General features: G+C 40.2%; 1 protein-coding gene across 1 annotated transcript; it reads left to right on the forward strand.

Moving 5' to 3' along the window:
- Positions 1 to 327: 327 nt before the first annotated feature.
- LOC119530644 (serine/threonine-protein kinase MARK2-like) lies at positions 328 to 19,694 on the forward strand. Its single transcript, XM_037831535.1, has 4 exons — positions 328 to 433; positions 18,594 to 18,859; positions 18,963 to 19,079; positions 19,185 to 19,694. The coding sequence occupies exons 1-4, from the start codon at positions 328 to 330 to the stop codon at positions 19,692 to 19,694; spliced, it is 999 nt and encodes a 332-aa protein (XP_037687463.1).
- The last annotated feature ends 473 nt before the right edge of the window (positions 19,695 to 20,167 follow it).

Below are 20,167 nucleotides of genomic sequence, written 5' to 3' on the forward strand. Positions count from 1 at the left end.
AATGTTGCCCTCTGGGACCTTCAACCTGCAGGCCTTGCTGCTGTCCTCCAAGGAAACCTTGCCTGAGGATTCAGCCCTGTAGAGACCCTGATGTTGAACTTGCTGAACTCTGGCAGCCCCAATGTTTTGCCACTAAAGCATCAGGATGCCATCCAGAGTAATCAGATTCCCCACAGTTTGGGGTTGACATTAGCATCGGCAAGAAGCAGAGGAGTGACAAGTTGTCCAGGCAGGCAGCTGTCAGCAGGACCAAATGCCAAAGACTAAAGAGGATGCAGCTCCGAGCAGGGAGTAAGCATCAGGTGAGGACATTCTCCAGATGCTGACATGACTATGAATGTGGTCACCACTGCAGATGGGTACTTGGGACCAGATGGGGATGGGGCACATCTGAATGTGGTTGAGGCCTCTGGTGGCCTTGAGGATGTTGATGGTGACATGGCTGTGGCTGAGTTTTGGCCAAGGATGGGGACATGCCATCCAGCTAGAAGACCAAAGGTCCCCCTGGTATGCAAAGTGGGGTCAGGATTGACTTGTTCTCTCTCCAAGGCTAGGAGGATGGTGGACTTTCCCAAGACACCCTGGAGCCAGGGTCAGACATGCCAATGCTCTCTGTGTTCATTCCAATGGGTGATGACTTAGGAATGTGAGAAACAGTTTTGCCAATTTTTCAAATTTAAGGGCATCTTCAAGGATCTCTAAGGTGCTCAGCCTTCCCTCCCTGGAGTAATTGCAGGCACCCATGGGAGGGAGCCTGGGCACCCCATGGTCCTTGACCTGATCTCCTGGGCTTAGAACAGGCCTGTTTCTTTTCATAAATGAAGACTGGGGGAAAGAAGGAGCCATCACTTTGTCTTTTGTGTCTTTGTCTACTTTGGAAGATTTTAATAAGCTTTATGTTTTACATAGCTTAGGGCCAAGTTTTATTTTTGGATGTTAATTACAATTTTCTAAACATATGTCCATTGTGAAGCTCTTTAGATAGGTGGAACAAGGATGAGCAACACTAGAGATTTGTTAAAGAAAAGTTTTTTAAACCTCAAAGGTCCTAGAACATGAAGGAGTGGTGTGCCCTGCAGGACTGTACAGGGAAACACATCAGGAGTGTGGTCTCCACCAAGTTTGTGGGGACCATAAGGTTACAGTGGTCCTGGGCCTGTGCTTCTAGTGTTATAGTCACAGCAGTTGATCAAGCAAGAGTGGGGACTGGGGAGTTTGCATTTGATTTTTGCAGGGGCTCAACCCACGTGGGATGTGACAAGGAGAGGAAGATATTTGTCTTGTTTAAGCAGGTGTCAGGGGTGGTCACTGAGGATTCTAGGATGCAAGCGAACATTGCTTCAGTCAGCCACGCCCCCGACAGGATCAGAGTCACCAGGAGAACTAAAGGCTCCACACCTCCTTACACTGGTGGGGGAGCTGCGGGCTGGCCAGCGCCACCTGCTGGACAGGAGAGGAAAAGCACCAATTCTAAAGGCCTCATAGGAGGGTCTCATTCTCAGGAAAACTCCATACCCTCCCACTGAGACCTGGGCCTCACTAGACTGGGAAAATCTGACTAGGGTCGACCATATCTGAGGAGACCCACTCACAAAAAGGTTACATAGAGGCAGAGCAAGAAACAGAAAAAACAAGAGGGGGAAAAATTCTGATCAACTAAATAGAACCTAAGTTAGAGGTCTAGAATAAGCTGAACTGAATAACAGAGGCCAGAAAACAAAGCCAACCAACAAGAAAACCACTAGGTAAAAGACAGAAAACAAGCTCCAAAATAAACTAATCAAGAGAATCAGATGCCTAGACAACTTAAGATAACAAGCCATACCAGGAAACACGAAAACATGGACCAGCCAAAGGAACAAACTTATAGCTCAGCTGAGACACAGGAGTGGAGGCAACTAATGCTAAATAAATTTGATGAAATGAAGGAAGATATAGCAAAAGAGCTGAAGGATATAAAGAAGACACTGGCTGACCATAAAGAAGAATTCATAAACTTAAAAAAACAAATGGCAGAACTCATGGGAATGAAGGCCACAATGGAGGAGATGAAAAACACAATGAAGGGACACAACAGTAGATTTGAACAGGCAGAAGAAAGGATCAGTGAACTGGAAGACAGGTCATTCGAATTCATACACACAAAAGAAAAGATGGTGAAAAAAAATGGAAAAATATGAGCAGGGTCTTAGGGAGCTCAGTGACAACATGAAACGCACAAATATACGTGTTATGGGTATCCCAGAAGGAGAAGAGAGGGGAAAAGGGGCAGAAAGAGTAATAGAAGACATATTCACTGAAAACTTCCCAACTCTTATAAAAGACAGAAAATTAGAGATTCAAGAAGTACAACGTACCCCAAATAGAATAGATCCCAATAGACCTACTCCAAGACACTTACTGGTCAGATTGTCCAATGTCAAAGACAAAGAGAGGATTCTGAAAGCAGCAAGAGAAAAGCAATCCATCACATACAAGGGAAAGTCAATAAGACTATGTACAGATTTCTCTGCAGAAACCATGGAGGCAAGAAGACAGTGGCATGATATATTTAAGATACTGAAAGAGAAAAACTGCCAACCAAGAATTCTATACCCAGCAAAACTTTCCTTCAAAAATGAGGGAGAGATTAAAACATTTTCAGACAAACAGACACCGAGAGAGTTTGTGAATAAGAGACTGGCACTACAAGAAATACTAAAGGGAGCGCTACAGGCTGATAGGAAAAGACAGGAGAGAGTGAGTTGGAGAAGAGTGCAGAAATGAAGATTATCAGGAAAGGTAAAAGGAGAGGAAAAAATAGGATATGACATATAAGTTCCAAAAAACAAAATGGTAGTAGAAAGTACTGCCCTTACAGTAATAACACTAAATGTAAATGGATTAAACTCCCCAATAAAAAGACACAGACTGGCAGAATGGATTAAAAACAGGACCCATCTATATGCTCTCTACAAGAAACTCACTTTAGACACAAGGACAAACATAGACTGAAAGTGAAAGGTTGGAAAAAGATATTTCATGCAAACAACAACCAGAAAAAAGCGGGAGTAGCTATATTAATATCAGACAAGTTAGACTTCAAAAGCGAAACAATTAAAAGAGACAAAGAAGGACACTATATATTAATAAAAGGGTCAATTGATCAAGAAAACATAACAGTCATAAATATTTATGCACCAAACCAGAATGCCCCAAGATTCATGAGCCAAACACTGCGATCACTGAAAGGAGAAATAGATACCTCTACAATAATAGTTGGAGACTTCAATACACCACTCTCATCAATGGATAGAACATCTAGACAGAGGATCACTAAAGAAACAGAAATGTTGAATTGTATGATAAATGAACTAGACTTGACAGACATTTATAGAACACTACATCCAACAACAGCAGGATACACTTTTTTCTCAAGTGCTCATGGAACATTCTCTAGGATAGACCACGTTGGGTCACAAAGCAAGTCTCAACAAATTTAAAAATATTGATATTATACAAAACACTTTCTCAGACCACAATGGAATGAAGTTGGAAATAAATAAAAGGCAGAAGGTCATAAAATTCACAAACATATGGAGGCTAAACAACACCCTCTTAGAAAACCAGTGGGTAAAGGAAGAAATTACAAGAGAAATTAGTAAATACCGCGAGGCAAATGACAATGAAAACACAACTTATCAAAACTTATGGGATGCAGCAAAGGTGGTGCTGAGAGGGAAATTTATTGCCCTAAATGCCTATATTAAAAGAGAAGAGAGAGCAAAAATTGAAGAGTTCACTGCTCACCTGGAGGAATTAGAGAAAGAACAGCAAACTAACCCCAAAGCAAGCAGAAGGGAAGAAATAACAAAGATTAGAGCAGAAATAAATGCAATTGAGAACAGGAAAACAATAGAGAGAATCAACAAAACCAGAAGTTGGTTCTTTGAGAAAATCAATAAAATCGATGGACCACTGGCTAGGCTAACAAAAAAAAAAAAAGAGAGAGCAGATGCAAATAAATGCAATCAGAAATGGGAAAGGAAATATAACTACCGACCCTGCAGAAATTAAGGAGATAATGAGAAGATACTATGAGCAACTATATGCTAATAAACTAGACAACTTACATGAAATGGACAACTTCCTAGAAAAGCATAAACAACCAACATTAACTCAAGAAGAAATAGATGACCTCAACAAACCAATCACAAGTAAAGAGATTGAGTCAGTCATCAAAAAGCTCCCAAAAAGGAAAAGCCCAGGACCAGATGGTTTCACATGTGAATTCTACCAAGCATTCAAGAAAGAATTAGTACCAATCCTGTTCAATCTCTTCAAAAAAATTGAACAAGAGGGAAAGCTACCTAACTCTTTCTATGAAGCCATCATCACCCTAATACCAAAACCAGGCAAAGATACTACAAAAAAACGAAAATTATAGACCAATTTCTTTAATGAATATAGACGCAAAAATCCTCAACAAAATACTCGCAAATCGAATCTAGCAGCACATTAAAAGAATTATACACCACGACCAGGTGGGATTTATTCCAGGTATGCAAGGCTGGTTCAACACAAGAAAATCAATTAATGTAATACACCACATCAATAAATCAAAGCAGAAGAACCACATGATCATCTCGCTTGATGCAGAAAAGGCATTTGACAAAATTCAACATCCTTTCCTGATGAAAACACTTCAAAGGATAGGAATAGAAGGGAACTTTTTCAATATGATAAAGGCAATATATGAAAAAACCCACAGCTAACATCACACTCAATGGGGAGAGACTGAAAGCTTTTCCTCTAGGATCAGGAACAAGACAGGGATGCCCACTATCACCATTGTTGTTCAACATTGTGTTGGTAGTTTGAGCTTTAGCAATTAGGCAAGAAAAAGAAATAAAAGGCATCCAAATTGGAGAGGAAGAAGAAATGCTTTCACTGTTTGTGGATGACATGATTCTATATGTAGGAAATCCAGAAAAATCTACAGCAAAGCTACTAGAACTAGTCAATGAATACAGCAAAGTAGCAGGCTACAAGATCAAAAATCTGTAGTGTTCCTATACACAAGTAATGTGCAACAAGAGGAGGAAATCAAGAAAAAAATCCCATTTACAATAGCAACCAAAAGAATCAAGTATTTAGGAATAAACTTAACCAAGGACACAAAAGACCTTTACATAGAAAACTATAAGAAACTGCAAAAAGAAATTGAACAAGACCTGAAACAATGGAAGAACATACCATGTTCATGGATTGGAAGACTAAATATAGTTAAGATGGCAATTTTACCTAAACTGATTTACAGATTCAATGCAATACCAATTCAAATCCCAACAACTTACTTTACAGAAATAGAAAAACCAATAACTAAATTTATTTGGAAGGGTAAGGTGCCCCGAATAGCCAAAAATGTCTTGAGAAGAGGAGTGAAGTGGGAGGTCTCACACTACCTGACTTTGAAGCATATTACAAAGCTACAGTGCTCAAAACAGCATGGTACTGGCATAAGGACAGATATACTGATCAATGGAATCGAATTGAGTGTTCAGAAGTAGACCCTCACATCTATGGACAACTGATATTTGATAAGGCAGTGAAGCCGAAGCAACTGGGAAAGAGCAGCCTGTTAATAAATGGTGTTTGGAGAACTGGATATCCATTTCCAAAAGAATGAAAGAGGATGTCCATCTCACACCTTATAACAAAATTAACTCAAAGTGGATCGAAAGACCTAAACATTAGCACCAAGACCATAAAACTCTTAGAAGAAAATGTAGGGCAATATCTTAAAGATCTTGTGAAAGGAGGTAGGGTTTCTTAGACCTCACACCCAAGGCACGAACAACCAAAGAACAAATAGACAAATGGGATCTCCTCAAAATTAAACACTTTTGTACATCAAAGGACTTTGTCAGAAAAGTCAAAAGGCAACCTACACAATGGGAGATGATATTTGGAAACCACATATCAGATAAGGGTTTAATATCCAGAATATATAAAGGAATCCTGCATCTCAATAACAGAAAGAACAAACAATCCAATTAAAAATGGGCCAAAGACATGAACAGACATTTTTCTGAAGAGGAAATACAAATGGCTCAAAAGCATATGAAAAATGCTCAACTTCACTGGCTATTAAGGAAATGCAAATCAAAACCACAATGAGATATCATCTCACACCTACCAGAATGGCCATGATCCAAAAAACAGAAAATGACAAGTGCTGGAGAGGATGTGGAGAAAGAGGCACACTTATTCATTGTTGGTGGGAATGTAGAATGGTGCAACCACTCTGGAAGACAGTATGGAGGTTCCTCAGGAAGCTAAATATAGATTTGCCATATGACCCAGCTATTCCATTGCTGGGTATATACTCAGAGGAACTGAAACTTAAGACACAAACAGACATTTGTAAACCAATGTTTATTGCAGCATTATTCACAATTGCCAAGAGATGGAAACAGCCCAAATGTCCATCAAAGGACGAGTGGATAAACAAACTGTGGTATATACACATGATGGAATATTATGCAGCTGTAAGACAGAACAAAGACATGGATCATGTAATAATGTGGATGAACCTTGAGGACATCATGTTGAGTGAAGTTAGCCAGAAACAAAAGGACAGATTCTGTATGGTCTCACTAATATGAACAGACATTAATGAACAAACTTTGGGAGTTAAAAGCTGACAAACACAGGTGACCAGGAGATAGAAAGAGGGCAGAGATCAGCCATTTGATGCTGAAGGACTACAGAATGTTTAGGATTGATTGCATAGATCCAGAAATAGACAGGATAATACTGTGTGATGGTAGCACGGTATTGTAAGTACACTGAACAAAGATGTCTGTGAGTAAAGCTGAAAGAGGTGGGATAGGAGAATGTATGACACCAGAGGTAAAGATACATGATAAAGACTGGGAGTGTATAACATGGCAAAAACTGGAATGGCCAATGACTGTTTACTAAATATACAAATATAAAAATGTTTTTGCATGTGGGAAAGCAAATGAATGTCAACCATGTAGAAATTTGAAAAAGGGATGGTATTCAGGAAAAAACATAATCAAAGCAAACTGGAGTCTATGGTCAACAGTAGCATTGTAATATACCTCCATTAAATGTAACAAAGGCAATACACCAATGCTAAATGTATATGAGAAGGGGATATAGGGGGAGTAATATGGGATTCTTGGTAGTGGTGTTATTTGCTGTCCTTAGTAGTATATTGTATTGTATGACATGTTATTTTTCTTTTTATCATTTTTTCTTATTGCTAAAAAAAAAACAAAAAACAAAAAAAAATTTTTTTCTTGTAGTAATAAGTATGTTCAAATGCTGATTGTGGTGATAAGTGTACAACTTTATGATGATACCATGAACAACTGATTGTACACTGTGGATAAATGTATGGTATGTGAATATAACTCTATAAAATTGTAGGAAAATATATATATAGGAGTAAAGTGTTGGAGGAAAACATGGTGAGAGGGATGATGCCTCACCAATATGGACTAACTACAATGTGTAAACTCAGAATTGAATCTTAGAACATAGCCTAACGTGGACACAATAATTGTAATAGTCCCTAGATTGTAAGCTCTTACAGCAGTTAACTCTATCCCTGAAGTGTAAGGCCTATCTCTAAACTTTGAGATGCTGATCCCCTAGCATATGTTGTCACAAACATTGGGACTGGCGGTTTGATGTGCTGAGCCCTCGAGCATGGGACTTGCCCTTATGAAGCTCATTACCACAAAGGAGAGTCTAAACTTGTATGTAATGGTGCCTAAGAGTCTCCCCCTGAGTACCTCTTTGTTGCTCAGATGTGGCCCTCTCTCTCTCTAACTGAGCCATCTCGACAGGTGAACTCGCTGCCCTCCCCCCAACGTTGGACCCGACTCCCAGGGGTGTAATCTCCCTGGCAACACAGAGTATGACTCCCGGGGATGAATGTGGACCCGGCATCGTGGGACTGAGAGTATCTTCTTGACCAAAAGGGGGATGCAAAATGAGACGAAATAGTTTCAGTGGCTGAGAGATTCCAAATGGAGTCGAGAGGTCACTCTGGTGGACATTCTTATGCACTATATAGATAACACCTCTCAGGCTTTAATGTATTGGAATAGCTAGAAGTAAATACCTGAAACTACCAAACTCCAACCCAGCAGTCTGGACTCCTGAAGACAATTATATAATAATGTAGATTACAAGGGGTGACAGTGTGATTGTGAAGACCTTGTGGACCACACCCCCTTTATCTAGTGTATGGATGAGTGGAGGAATGGGGATAAAAACTAAGGACAAATGGGGTGGGGATGGGGGGATGATTTGGGTGGTTTTTTTCACTTTTATTTTTTATTCTTGTTCTGGTTCTTTCTGATGTAAGGAAAATGTTCAGAGACAGATTGTGGTGATGAACACATAACTATGTTATCATACTGTGGACAGTGGATTATATATCATGGATGATTGTATGGTGTGTAAATGTATTTCAATAAAACTGAATTTAATAAAAAAAAAAAGAAATTAACAAAAAAAAAAAAAAAAGATTACAAGGCAAACAAAGAAACAGGAAGCAATGACCCATACAACAAGATGAAAATCCAGAAAGAAACCATCAATGAAGAGGATTCAACTTTGGACTCAATGGATAGAGACTTTAAAGTAATGTTCCTCAACATGGACTAGGTGATTAAGTAAAACATGGAGAAAGAACTAAAGGATATGAGGAAAACAATGAATAAATAATATGGGAGTCTTTCCAGAGAAATAATGAAATTGAAGAACACAATAAGTGATATGAAAAAATTCCCCAGATGAACAGTTTCAACAACACATTGGAGTTAGCAGAGGAAAGAATCAGTAAACTTGAAGACAAGACAATCAAAATGATTCAGGTTGAGCAGAAAAATAAAATAAAAAGGAATGAACAGAGCCTAAGAGGCCTGTGTGACACCATCAAACATACCATTATGTGCTTTATGCCAGTCCCAGAAGGAAAAGAGAGAAAGAGGCAGAAGGAATATTCTAAGAAATGATGACAGAAAATTTCCCCAAATTTAATGAAAGACACGATCATGCACATTCAAGGAGGCCAGAGAATGCCAAGTAGTATAAATTCAAAGAAATCTAAGTCCAGACTCATAGAAGGGAAATTGTCTAATGCCAAGGCCAAGAAGAGAGTTCTGACAACCGCAAGAGAAAAGCAAGCTATGTTGTACAAGGGATTCCCAATAAGATTAATGTCTATATCTCATCAGAACCATAGAGACCAGAAAGCAGAGGCACAAAGTATTTAAAATGCTGACAGAAAATTGTCAACCAAGAATTTTGTATTTGACAAGATTTTCTTTAGGTCTTGCTGCTTTCAGAATTGCTCCTTCTCTTCAGTATTTGAGAATCTGATCACAATATGTCTTGGAGTGGGTTTATTTGGATTTATTATATTTGGAGTTCCTGGGGCATTTATGCTTTTTGTATTTATATTGTGTAGAAAGTTGGGGAAGGTTTTCCCCAACAATTTCTTGAATACTCTTTCTAGACCTTTACCCTTCTCTTCCCCTTCTGGGACGACGAGTCTTAGGTTTGGACACTTATTTATCTATCATTTCCCTGAGCTCCATTTTGATTTTTTCAATTTTTTTCTCCATTCTTTCTTTTGTACTTTCATTTCTGTTCTGTGGACTTCTAGGACACTGAGATGTTGTTCAGCTTCCTCCAGTCTTGTATTGTGAAAATCCAGTCTTTTAATTTGGCCAACAGTTTCTTTTATTTCCATGAGATCTTCTATTTTTTTATCTACTCTTGCAATGTCTTCTTTATGCTCTTCTAGGGTCTTCTTTATGTAGCTTATATCCTGGGCCATGGTCTTCTTGATGTCCTTTAAATCCTTTGCCATGTTTTTGTTCCTTGATTGCATTTCTTTTGATTAATTCTGTGAGGAACTTTGTTTCTTCTGATAACTTGATTTGTATGTTTGGGAGTTGGATTCTCCATATTGTCTATTTTTTTCATATGCATTGAGATTTCTGTTGTTTTGGCCTCTTGGCATTTGCTCTGCTAGACAGGGTTCTTTCAATTTGTGAACAAAAAAAAAAACCCTAATTTTTCAGAAACACTGGTGATGTACACTTTCTCTAACCAGCAGATGGCATCTGTGAGTCACCTATACCTCTCAAGTCAGTTCTCCACCTTGTCCCTGCAGTATGTGGGGAAATGATTCTTGTGGGGTCCAGCCGGAGAACTCAGCCTGGGGTGTTGCTGGAGCCATCCTCCCTGAAAGCAGGGTTCTTGTACACGTGGCCAGGGAGGAAGGACAACCTCAATATTCAAATCCCCCCGGTTCCCAGAGATTCAAGGCAGGAGTTCAAGCCTTCATTTCATTTCAGCCCCAGCCCCTCTCTCTCACTGTCCCACAAACCCACCGGACTTTGTGTAGTGTCCCTGGAATCTCCAAGTGGGTCACCCCGCCCAGCTGCAATCCTCCAGGACCTCTGGAGGGAATGCTGTGCTACGTCATCAGTGCGCGCCATCCCTCAAGGGAAGCCCCAGGCCGCCGGGCCCAGCTGGCTTGCTTTCAGCCTGATGCAAAAATGTCCAAATGGGGTGTCTCCACACCCCCCTCCTTGCACAGTTCCTCCTTCCCAGCTCCGGGACAACTGGCGGGGGCTCTGGGCTGTGGGCACAGGCCTCAAGCAGGAGTTTATCCAGCCCTCCCTGGAGCGAGCTGCTAGTCGCAGGGTTTCATTCGGCTTCTGGCACTTACCTCCATTCCCCCGGTCTCAGAGATATCTGCAGCGGGCTATCTTCCAGGCCAGACACTGAGAGGCCAGCCCAGCCCCCTCTTGCTGTGTTTTACTGTGTGGTTCCCACAATTGCACCTGCAGCTGCTCCTGGGTTTTTTCCCTTTTATTTATCTTTTTTTTTTTTAATTAAAAGAGCCCTTTGGTCTCCAGACGCCAAACCCTGGCTTCCCCAGATTGCCACATGGCTGTGGGACTTCCAGCCAGCTTACTCACTTGTTTCAGAATGCAGACTCGCAGTTTCACCAAGTATACAGCCCTGGGAACTAGCAGATCTTGTCCAGCTGGCACATCACTGTAACCGGTACTCTGGGTCACTCTCTGGTCCTTATCTAGTGTTTTCCATGGAGGTGTTCCTTAGCCCTGTCTCACCTAGCCCTCCATGTTGGTTTTTTGGTACATTGCTTTTTATGTCAGACCTTTCTCAGCTCCCCCTTGCAGAGGTCAGTTGCAAATACCTGATGCTTTCTGTATCATGCTTAGAATATTTTTTTAAAATAAAAGGGAGAGAGAAAAAAAAAATAAGAAATCCCCTTTTAAGGCTCTTCCCCTGACCTCAAGCCTTGCCTAGTGCTTTAAGCTGTATAGTTACTGTCCAAGAGCTTTAATTCCACCCTTTCCAGGGGGCTATTGAAGTGTAAAAAGATAATGGAGTCAGAGACTGATAAAGGAAAATAAACAAGATGCAGAAAAATTACCAAGCCTTTTTGGAGCCATCTAATGGGTGCCCCTTTTTTTGTGCTCCTCCCCTTCCAGGAGCTCAGCTTTCTGTAAAAAGCTACTTGAAATAGGTATTTTCACAAAAAAGAGGAAGAAAAGGGAAAGGAAAAAAAAATCCATTTTTAAGGCTCTTCCCCAGCTCCCTAGCTTTGCCTAGTGCTTTAGGCTGTTGTCTGGATAGTTACTCTCCAACACTTTTCATTGGCCCTTACCAGGGGACTATTGAAGTGTTAAATGATAAGGGGTCAGAGAGCAAGTAAAGAAAAGGGACAAATTGTAGAAAAAAAGAACAAGAAGTGTTGGTGCGAAGGAAAGGGTGTCCACTTCTATGTGCCCCCCCTTCCCAGAGCCTAGCCCTTCTCTAGCACCCTGAAGTCCCCCAACTTCAAAAGCTAATTAATTAATTTGTTAATTCTGGGCAGCAAGAGACATGAGACCCGTGGCCAGGGAACTTACAAGTTTGGGATCTCAGCTGTTCCAACCCATTCCAGTCTGTGTCTGATGCGTGACTCTTCCCGGGAGACCCTGGAAATGCTGTTTCATGCAGTTCCTGGCTAATTACCATCTTCCCTAGAGGAGTGATTAACTCCACAGCTCACCGCTCCACCATCTTGCCCTGCCCATTCTGTTAATTTTTTTAATTAAGTTTTATTGAGATACACTCACACACCGTGCAGTCATCCATGGCGTGCAATCAACTGTTCACAGCACCACCACACAGTTGTGCATTTATCACCCCAATCCATCTTTGAACACTTTCCTTACACCAGAAAGAATCAGAATAAGAATAAAAAATAAACGTAAAAAGAACACCCAAACCATCCCCCCATCCCAGCCAATTAAGTTTTTGTCCCCATTTTTCTACTCATCCATCCATACATTGGATAAATGGTGGGCAATCCATGAGGCTTTCACAATCACACAATCACCCCTTGAAAGCTACATTGTTATGCAATCATCTTCAAGGGTCAAGGCTACTGGGTTGGACTTTGGTAGTTTCAGGTATTTACCTCTAGCTCTTCCAATACATTAAAGCCTAAAAAGGGTTATCTATATAGTGCATAAGAATGTCCACCAGGGCGGCAATCCAGTGAGGAAGTCCAATACCTCCGCATCCTCCCCAACTCCTCAGGGGGACCCCAAATATATACTTTTATTATCCACTCAAATTACTTTGGGATGTGCTGCTATTTCACTTTAACCTATACAGACTTACCATATCTCACTTCCTAGTCAAACTTCCATGTAAAATGTGTTTGAACAAACTGACTGTAGAAGTTATATAGTTTAGAAAATATAGATCCTACAGCAAGTAAACATCTCTTTCCTTGGTCTCACATGGAAGTTGAAGTTTTCACACACAGCTTCAACCTTTACCTTTTGGCCCTATTTGCCCTAGTCTTAACCAGATCTGCTTCATTCATATCTCTAATTGAAGTCTGGGCTCTTTTTCAGCTTTTTTTTTTTAACAGTTACTGTATGCATTAACACTGACATTCATACCTGCTGAGCTCTAGCTCTTAGTTTCAGGTGTGACACAGATACCCAATAATCCAGAGACTAATCAGGTTATACACCAAGGGATCAACATCTCAGAGTTTGGAGACAGCCATTATAATTCAGGAATAGATTTGACTGCTGTAAGAATTTACAATCTAGGGACCATTACAATAATCATTTCCCTGTTAGGCTGTGCCTTGAGATTCAATTCTGAGTTTGTACACTGTAGTTAGTCCATATTGCTGACGCATTATAGTGTTTGCCTTTGTTTCTGGCTTACTTCATTCAAAATGCTGCCTACAGTTGCCATTCACCTTGTTACCTGTCTCACAACTTCACTCCTTCTCACAGTTGCTCAATATTCCATTGTATGCATACACCACAGTTCACCATTCTGTTCCTCATTCAGTGTACCCTTAGGCCACCTCAATCCACTGCAAATCATGAATACTGCCTCCATAAACATCAATGTGCAAACATCCATTCATGTCTCTGTCTTCGGATCTTCCAAGTACATACCCCATAATGAGGTTGCAGGATCTTATGACCCCACAAACTTAGCTTTTTGTGGCACCACCACAGTGACCTCCAGGAAGTCTATACCATTCTGCCTCAACAACATTAAATAGGTACATCCCTCTCTCCATGTTTTCTTCAGCACTTTTACCCCCATTTATATTTTTTCCTACAATTTTATATTTATATTCACATAACTTACAATAATCCACCATGTACAATCAGTTGTTCAAGGTATCATCATATAGTTGTGCATTTATCACCAAAGTCAGCACTTGAACATACTATTATGAAAAAGTTGTGTTTTTTATCTTTGGTGACTAATAAAGATAATAAAAAGAAAAAATAAAATGTCATACAATATAATAGTAAGGACAGAAAACACCACCACTAGCAAGAATCCCATAGCCATCCCTTATTTCCCCCTTTCATACACATTTAGCTTTGGTATATTGCCTTGGTTACATTTAATGGAAGCATATTACAATGTTACTGTTGACCATAGACTCCAGTTTGCTTTGATTATTTTTTTCCCAAATACCATCCCTTTTCCAACACTCTGCATGGTTGACATTTATTTGTTCTCCCACATGTGAGAATATTTTTATATTTGTTCATTTACTACTGTTGATTGTTAATGGCAGTTTTTCTGCAACATTGTTAGTTGAAATTTATTGAAACATTGAGAACTAAGTGAAATTAGAAATAAAACATTTCAAGTTTATAATTGTATTTATTACAAATCCTGTATTTATTGTAATGTTAATTTCTTGCGCTTAGTGAAAATTAACTTCTCAAAAATATTTTTAAATTTTCTTATTTTTGCTCATGTTTTCAGTGGGCATAACCATAATGTTTAAAAATTTCTCATGAACCAGTAATGGTGGTAAATATGTTTTCATTCATATTAGCTTCCTAAAATGTCTTCTGAAGGTCCCCTTCCTTTTAGGTATCTCAGCAAAATTTTAGTTTTCAGGTTACAAAGGTTGCACATCTTTCATTAGATTTCTTCCTAACTATTTTGCTCTTTCTTATGCTATTGTAAAAGTAGTTTTTATTCATTTCCCTTTAAGATTATTTGCTGTTGTAGTAGAGAAATAACAGATTTTTGTGCAACTTTGGTGACATTTTTTATTATAACTAATTGTATTTTGTGAATTGTGGAGGGTTTTTACAAAAACAGGTTTTTCTTAGTGAACAAAAAAGAGAATAGAAAGAAAACTAAAATGTCATAAATACAGCATGATAGTAACAACAGAAAACAACACCACTTCCAAGAATCCCGTATCCCTTCCTTATATCCCCCTCTCAGGCACATTTAGCTCTGGTATATTCCCTTTGTTACATTTAATGGAAGCATATTGCAAAGTTACTGTTGACCATAGACCCAGTTTGCTTTATGTTTTTTCCCAAACACCATCCCTTTTTTCAACACTCTGCATGGGTTGACATATATTTGCTCTACCACATGTAAAAACATGTTCATAGTTGTACATTTAGTGACAGTCATTGGCCATTCCAGTTTTTTCCAAGTTACACAATCCCAGTCTTTATCATCTGTCTTTACCTCTGGTGTCATACATTCTCCTATCCCAGCTATTTCAGCTTTATTCACAGATGTCTTTGTTCAGTGTACTTCTAATATTGTGCTACCATCACACTGTATTATGCTATTTCTGGATCTCTACAATCAATCCTGCTGAACATTCTGTAGTCTTTCAGCCTCAAATGCCTGATCTCTACCCTTTTTCTATCTCCTGGTAACATGTGTTATCAGCTTTTAAGTCTCAAAGTTTACTCATTAATTTTAGTTCATATTAGTGAGACCATACAGTATTTGTCCTTTTGTTTTTGGCTAACTTTGTTCAACATAATGTTCTCCACATTATTGTGTTCCATGTCTTTGTTCTGTCTTACAGCTGCATAACATTCCATCATGTGTATATAATGCAGTTTGTTTATCCACTTGTCCACTGATGGACAGTTGGGCTGTTTCCATCTCTTGGGAATCTTGAGTAATGCCACAATAAACACTGATTAACAAATGTCCATTTGTGTCTTAACTGTCAGTTCCTCTGAGTATATACTTAGCAATGGAATAACTGGGTCATGTGGCAAATCTACACTCAGCTTCCTGAGGAACCTCCACACTGTCTTTCAGAGTGGTTCTACCTTTCTACATTGCCACCAACAATGAATAAGTTTGCCTCTTTCTTGTGGTGGGTTTTTAATATATAAATCATGTCATCTGCATATAGCGTTTAATTCTTCCTTTCCAATCTGGATGCTTTTTCTTTTTCTTGCCAAATTGCTCTGGCCAGAACATCCAAGACAATGATGAATAGCAGTGATGAAAGTAGGCATCTTTGATTTATCCCTGATATTATCATGAAAGCATTTATTCTTTCACCATTGAGTATGATGCTTGCTATGCATTCTTTGCTTTGTTTGTTTGCTTTTAATCGTGAAAGTGTATTGGATTTTCTCAAAAGGAGTATCTGCAGCAATTCATGGGATTACATTTGTTTTTCATTCTTGAACTAATGTTGCATGTTACTTTGCTTTTTTATAGAGTATTTTCAAACATTTTCATTAGAGAACTTCTAGTTTATAGAAAACTTATGCACATATTTCATCCCAGGCTGTAGCTTATCTCTTCATTTTCTTAACAGTGTCTATTGCAGAACAAAGTGTTCTCTTTTTTTTATTTTAATAAAGTCAAATTTATCTTTTTTTTAAAAAAACACAAATCATGCTTTTGGTATGTGGTATAAAATGTTATTGCCATATTCATCATCACCTAAATTTTCTCCCATGATTTATGTGGTAGAAGTTGTGCTCTTTTTTAATTCTAGATTTATGATAGTTTTTGAGTGAATTTTTGTGAAAGTTGTAAAGTCTATGTTCGAGTTCCATTTTTTTACATTTTGCGTTGCATTTTCTAGCACCGTTTGTTTTAAAAACTATGCTTCCTCCCTTGAATTGCCTTTGGTCCATTTCAAAGATTATTTGACTATTGACTGTATATTCTTTGCTCTCTTTCTTTTCCAATTTTCTCCTTGTCTGGTGTTTCACTACTACCATAGAGTTTTAATCCCTAAAGCTTTATAGTGAGTCATTACTGGTTAATTTTTTCATATTGAACCATTCTTGCATTCTTGGGTTAAATCTTCCTTGGCCCTGTTGTATAAGAATTTAAATATGCCATTGGATTTTTTTGCTGGTGTGTTCTTCAAGATTTTGCATCAACTTCAAATTTACTATAGGTCTTTTCTAGGCATGCCCTGCACCCTGTGGCCTCTGGGGATGTCTGACAAACTGACTTGAAAGCGCACATGCCCACCACCCCCCCTCAACGTGGCTGGAAGTGTCCAGGCTCCTTCCACCAGCATGGCAGCATCCTCACATTACCCCCAGCTGCTGAGTGGGAGCTCCCTTGGTGGCCCCCTCTTGTCCAGAAAGACTGCCACTCTCCCCACATGGACGTTTCACAGATTCCCCCCATTACTGCTGGCAGTTCCTTGGTCTCCCAGCTGGCACACCAAATCTGCCAACCCAGATTAGACCCAAGACCAGAGAACACACCTGGCATGGAGTTACCCATAAGTTTAGTTAGGGGCTTACAAACAAGGAGACGATTTTTCCAGATGGCAGTGGGCTGGGAAAGTGCAGTCAGTGTTCCACCATTCTGTGCAGAGAGAGAGAGAGAGGAGAGAGAGGAGTGCCAAGGAGAGGGGTCTTATAAAGTTCATGACAGTGGAGTTTCTTGCAAGATTTAGTTACAACAGTTTCTTTTAAAATTTGGTTATAGGCCCTGGGTCCTGATGTTACCTAAATTGTTCTTTGTTCCATTTCACAATCTAATATAACTTTAAGGATTCTGTTTTTAGTAAACACTGTCAACATACTTTACTTAGTAACTGGTTCCAGTTTTGCAGTACAATGCAGAGTCTCCTTAATAGAGATTCTTCTTTGCTTAAGCATATGCATAAGTATTAGTACTTTGAAGTCAATTAAAAAGTGCACACATTATAAATACAGGAGAAAGAGCATCCTACCATAGGTAAAAAGGATCCCTGAAAATTTTCATACTGAGACTGTATGTAGATTTCTGTTCTGTGTTTCCTGTAAGTTCATCAAAATGTCCAGGAAAAAATGACTAAAACTCTTTGGATCTTTGTCTTTATTACTAGATATAATAAAGCTTATGTTCATAAACAAAAAAAAAAAAAAGTGTCAAGGGTTTTTGAGACCAAAAAGTAAGGAGAAGCCAGTGTGGTTGATCCACAGACTGGACTGGTCCACTGGTTATGATATCCTCACAAGGAGCCATTGTTAGAGAGCTCTGAGCCCCTATATAAGGCCCTGCATCTTTGGTTCATGGTCCGCTCACCCAGGAAGCTGTTTTTGGTGACCTGTGGGACTAGGACTAATCATAGTTTGTTTATATCTTGTTCTTGTGGTTTTCTGTTTATTTTGGGTTTTTTTGTTTGTTTTCCTTAGTCTTTTTGTTTTCCTTATTCTTTCCATCTTCTTTATTTTTCCATTACTTATTTTTCCTCAGATTTTCTTTTTTTCCTTTTTGTTATTTTTTAAATTCCTTTACATTTTCACTTTTTCTTTTATTTTAAAAAGTTTCCTTTTCCTTTTTCAATCCTGTTTTTTTCTGTTCTATTTTTATTTATTTTATTTTTTAATATTGTTCTTTTTCTCTTCTATTTGGTTTCATTGTTTATCAGTTCATCTAGTAGACTTTGGAAGAGTTGTGTTTTTGGTGATTTTTACCAACTTGTCACCACCTCTTCCCATTTGAAAGTCTACCTAGAGCTACCGGGTCCTCAGCCAGGCAGTAGCTCACTACGCTGCAGGCTCTTTCAGCCATGTATGCTGAGGAGGAGACTCACATTGGGAAATATGGGTTCCTGACAACCATCAGAAAGGGTGGCTTTTCTGAAGTCAAACTGACAGGGCACCTGCTCACCGGCCATGCGGTCACTGTGAAAATCATCCAGTAAAACAAAGCTGACTCCACCAGCCTCTGCTTGCTTTCCCTAGAGGTGAGCATCTTAAAGACCTTAAAACATCCAAATGTGACCCAATTATTTGAAGTCATCGAGAATGACAAGACCCTGTACCTCTTCATGGAGTACGCTAGAGGAGAAGAGCTCTTTGAATACATAGTGGACCAAGGCCCTCTGGGAGAACAAGAAGCCAAAGCCAAATTTAGGCAAATACTATCTGCTCTGTATGACTGCCACAAAAAGGGTATTGCCCACTGGGACCTGAAAACAGAAAACTTGCTCCTGGATGCCAACAGGAATGTAAAACTAGCAGATTTCAGGTTAAACAGCCCATTCACCAGTAGCCAGATGCTTAAAAACCTTGTGTGGCAGTCTCCTTTATACTGCTCCTGAAATAATCCAGGGAAAGAAGTATGACGGCCCCATGATCAATGTGTGGAGCTTGGGGGTGATACTCTACACCATGGTGAGCAGGGATTTGCCCTCTGATTCTGACAACTTCCATGACCTGCGGGATCAGGTACTGAGTGGGCAGTTCTGTGTCCCCTCATACATTTCCATGGACTGTGTAGGCCTGATAAAATAACATCTTACAGTAGATGCCTGTAAGAGAGCTACCCTCCAGATCATAGTCAGTGATCTTTGGGTAAATCTGGGCTATGAAGAAGAGTTAATGCCCTATGTGGAGCCCTTCCCAGATTATGAAGATGCACAGTGCACCGCACTGCTATCAATGGGGTACACTAACGACGAAATTAGGGAATCCCTAAGCAAACAGCACGACAATATTATGGGCACGTATCTGCTGTTGGGCAGTCAGAAGCAGGAGGACTCTGCCATCCCCCTGCAGCCCCAGCCCTCACCTGTTCAGAAGCACAGTGGCTCTCCATCCCCACACCACAAGGAACAGCATGGTGTGTCTGCCAAGCCCATGCAGCAGATACAGCGAGCCCATAATCCTTCCCTCAGATTCCTTCGTGAAAAACGGACAGGAGTACATGCAGTTCAAGTCCAGGAGGAAGGCCTGGAGCACAGCCAACATTCCTGCCAGCCCCCTTCCAGGCCAGGATGGGGGGAAGCCCACCACTGTCTCCTGCACACACAACCTCTCCCCCAGAACCAGTCAACCCTGTGATACCCTCTTCTAGAGAGAGGATCAGCCTTGAGCAGGCCCTCATTGATGAGGTTAGGGAAAGATAAAAGACACCAGAGGCAGGAACCTTCAAAACTGCTGCATCTGTGGAAGGCCTGGTCCTGCCCCACCTGCACCAGGAATCCCTGATGGACACGGTGCAGCCCAGCCCAGCATCAGGGCTCAGCCCCGGGGAGAATCCCTCGGAAGGGCCCCAGCCCAGCACAGGTCCCCAGCTTGGCCCTGTGGCCTCACCCCCTGCCCACAGCAGCTGCAGTGGGGAGGGCCACCCTGAGAGAACTAATTCCCCCCTAGGTGTTTCCTGGGAAAACTGTTTTTGTGGGGCAGTGCCACTTGGGTGAGCAGCAGAATTTTCCCCATGAGATACGGCCAGTCTCTCCTTCCGGTAACAACCAGGGCAGGCGAGGGACTATGAGGCAGTTCTTGGAATATATCTGCAGCAATGTTTGCTTAGG

Source organism: Choloepus didactylus, chromosome 3 (assembly GCF_015220235.1).
Source record: "Choloepus didactylus isolate mChoDid1 chromosome 3, mChoDid1.pri, whole genome shotgun sequence".
Lineage (NCBI taxonomy): Eukaryota > Metazoa > Chordata > Mammalia > Pilosa > Megalonychidae > Choloepus > Choloepus didactylus.

What these genes read in the sequence shown, in the direction of transcription:
- LOC119530644 (XM_037831535.1), top strand. Translation starts at nt 328, where the DNA reads ATGACTATGAATGTGGTCACCACTGCAGATGGGTACTTGGGACCAGAT. An exon ending in TGGCCTTGAGGATGTTGATG is followed by an intron (nt 434 to 18,593) that starts GTGACATGGCTG and finishes TGCTTTCCCTAG; the next exon opens with AGGTGAGCATCTTAAAGACC. An exon ending in TCCATGACCTGCGGGATCAG is followed by an intron (nt 19,080 to 19,184) that starts GTACTGAGTGGG and finishes GCTACCCTCCAG; the next exon opens with ATCATAGTCAGTGATCTTTG.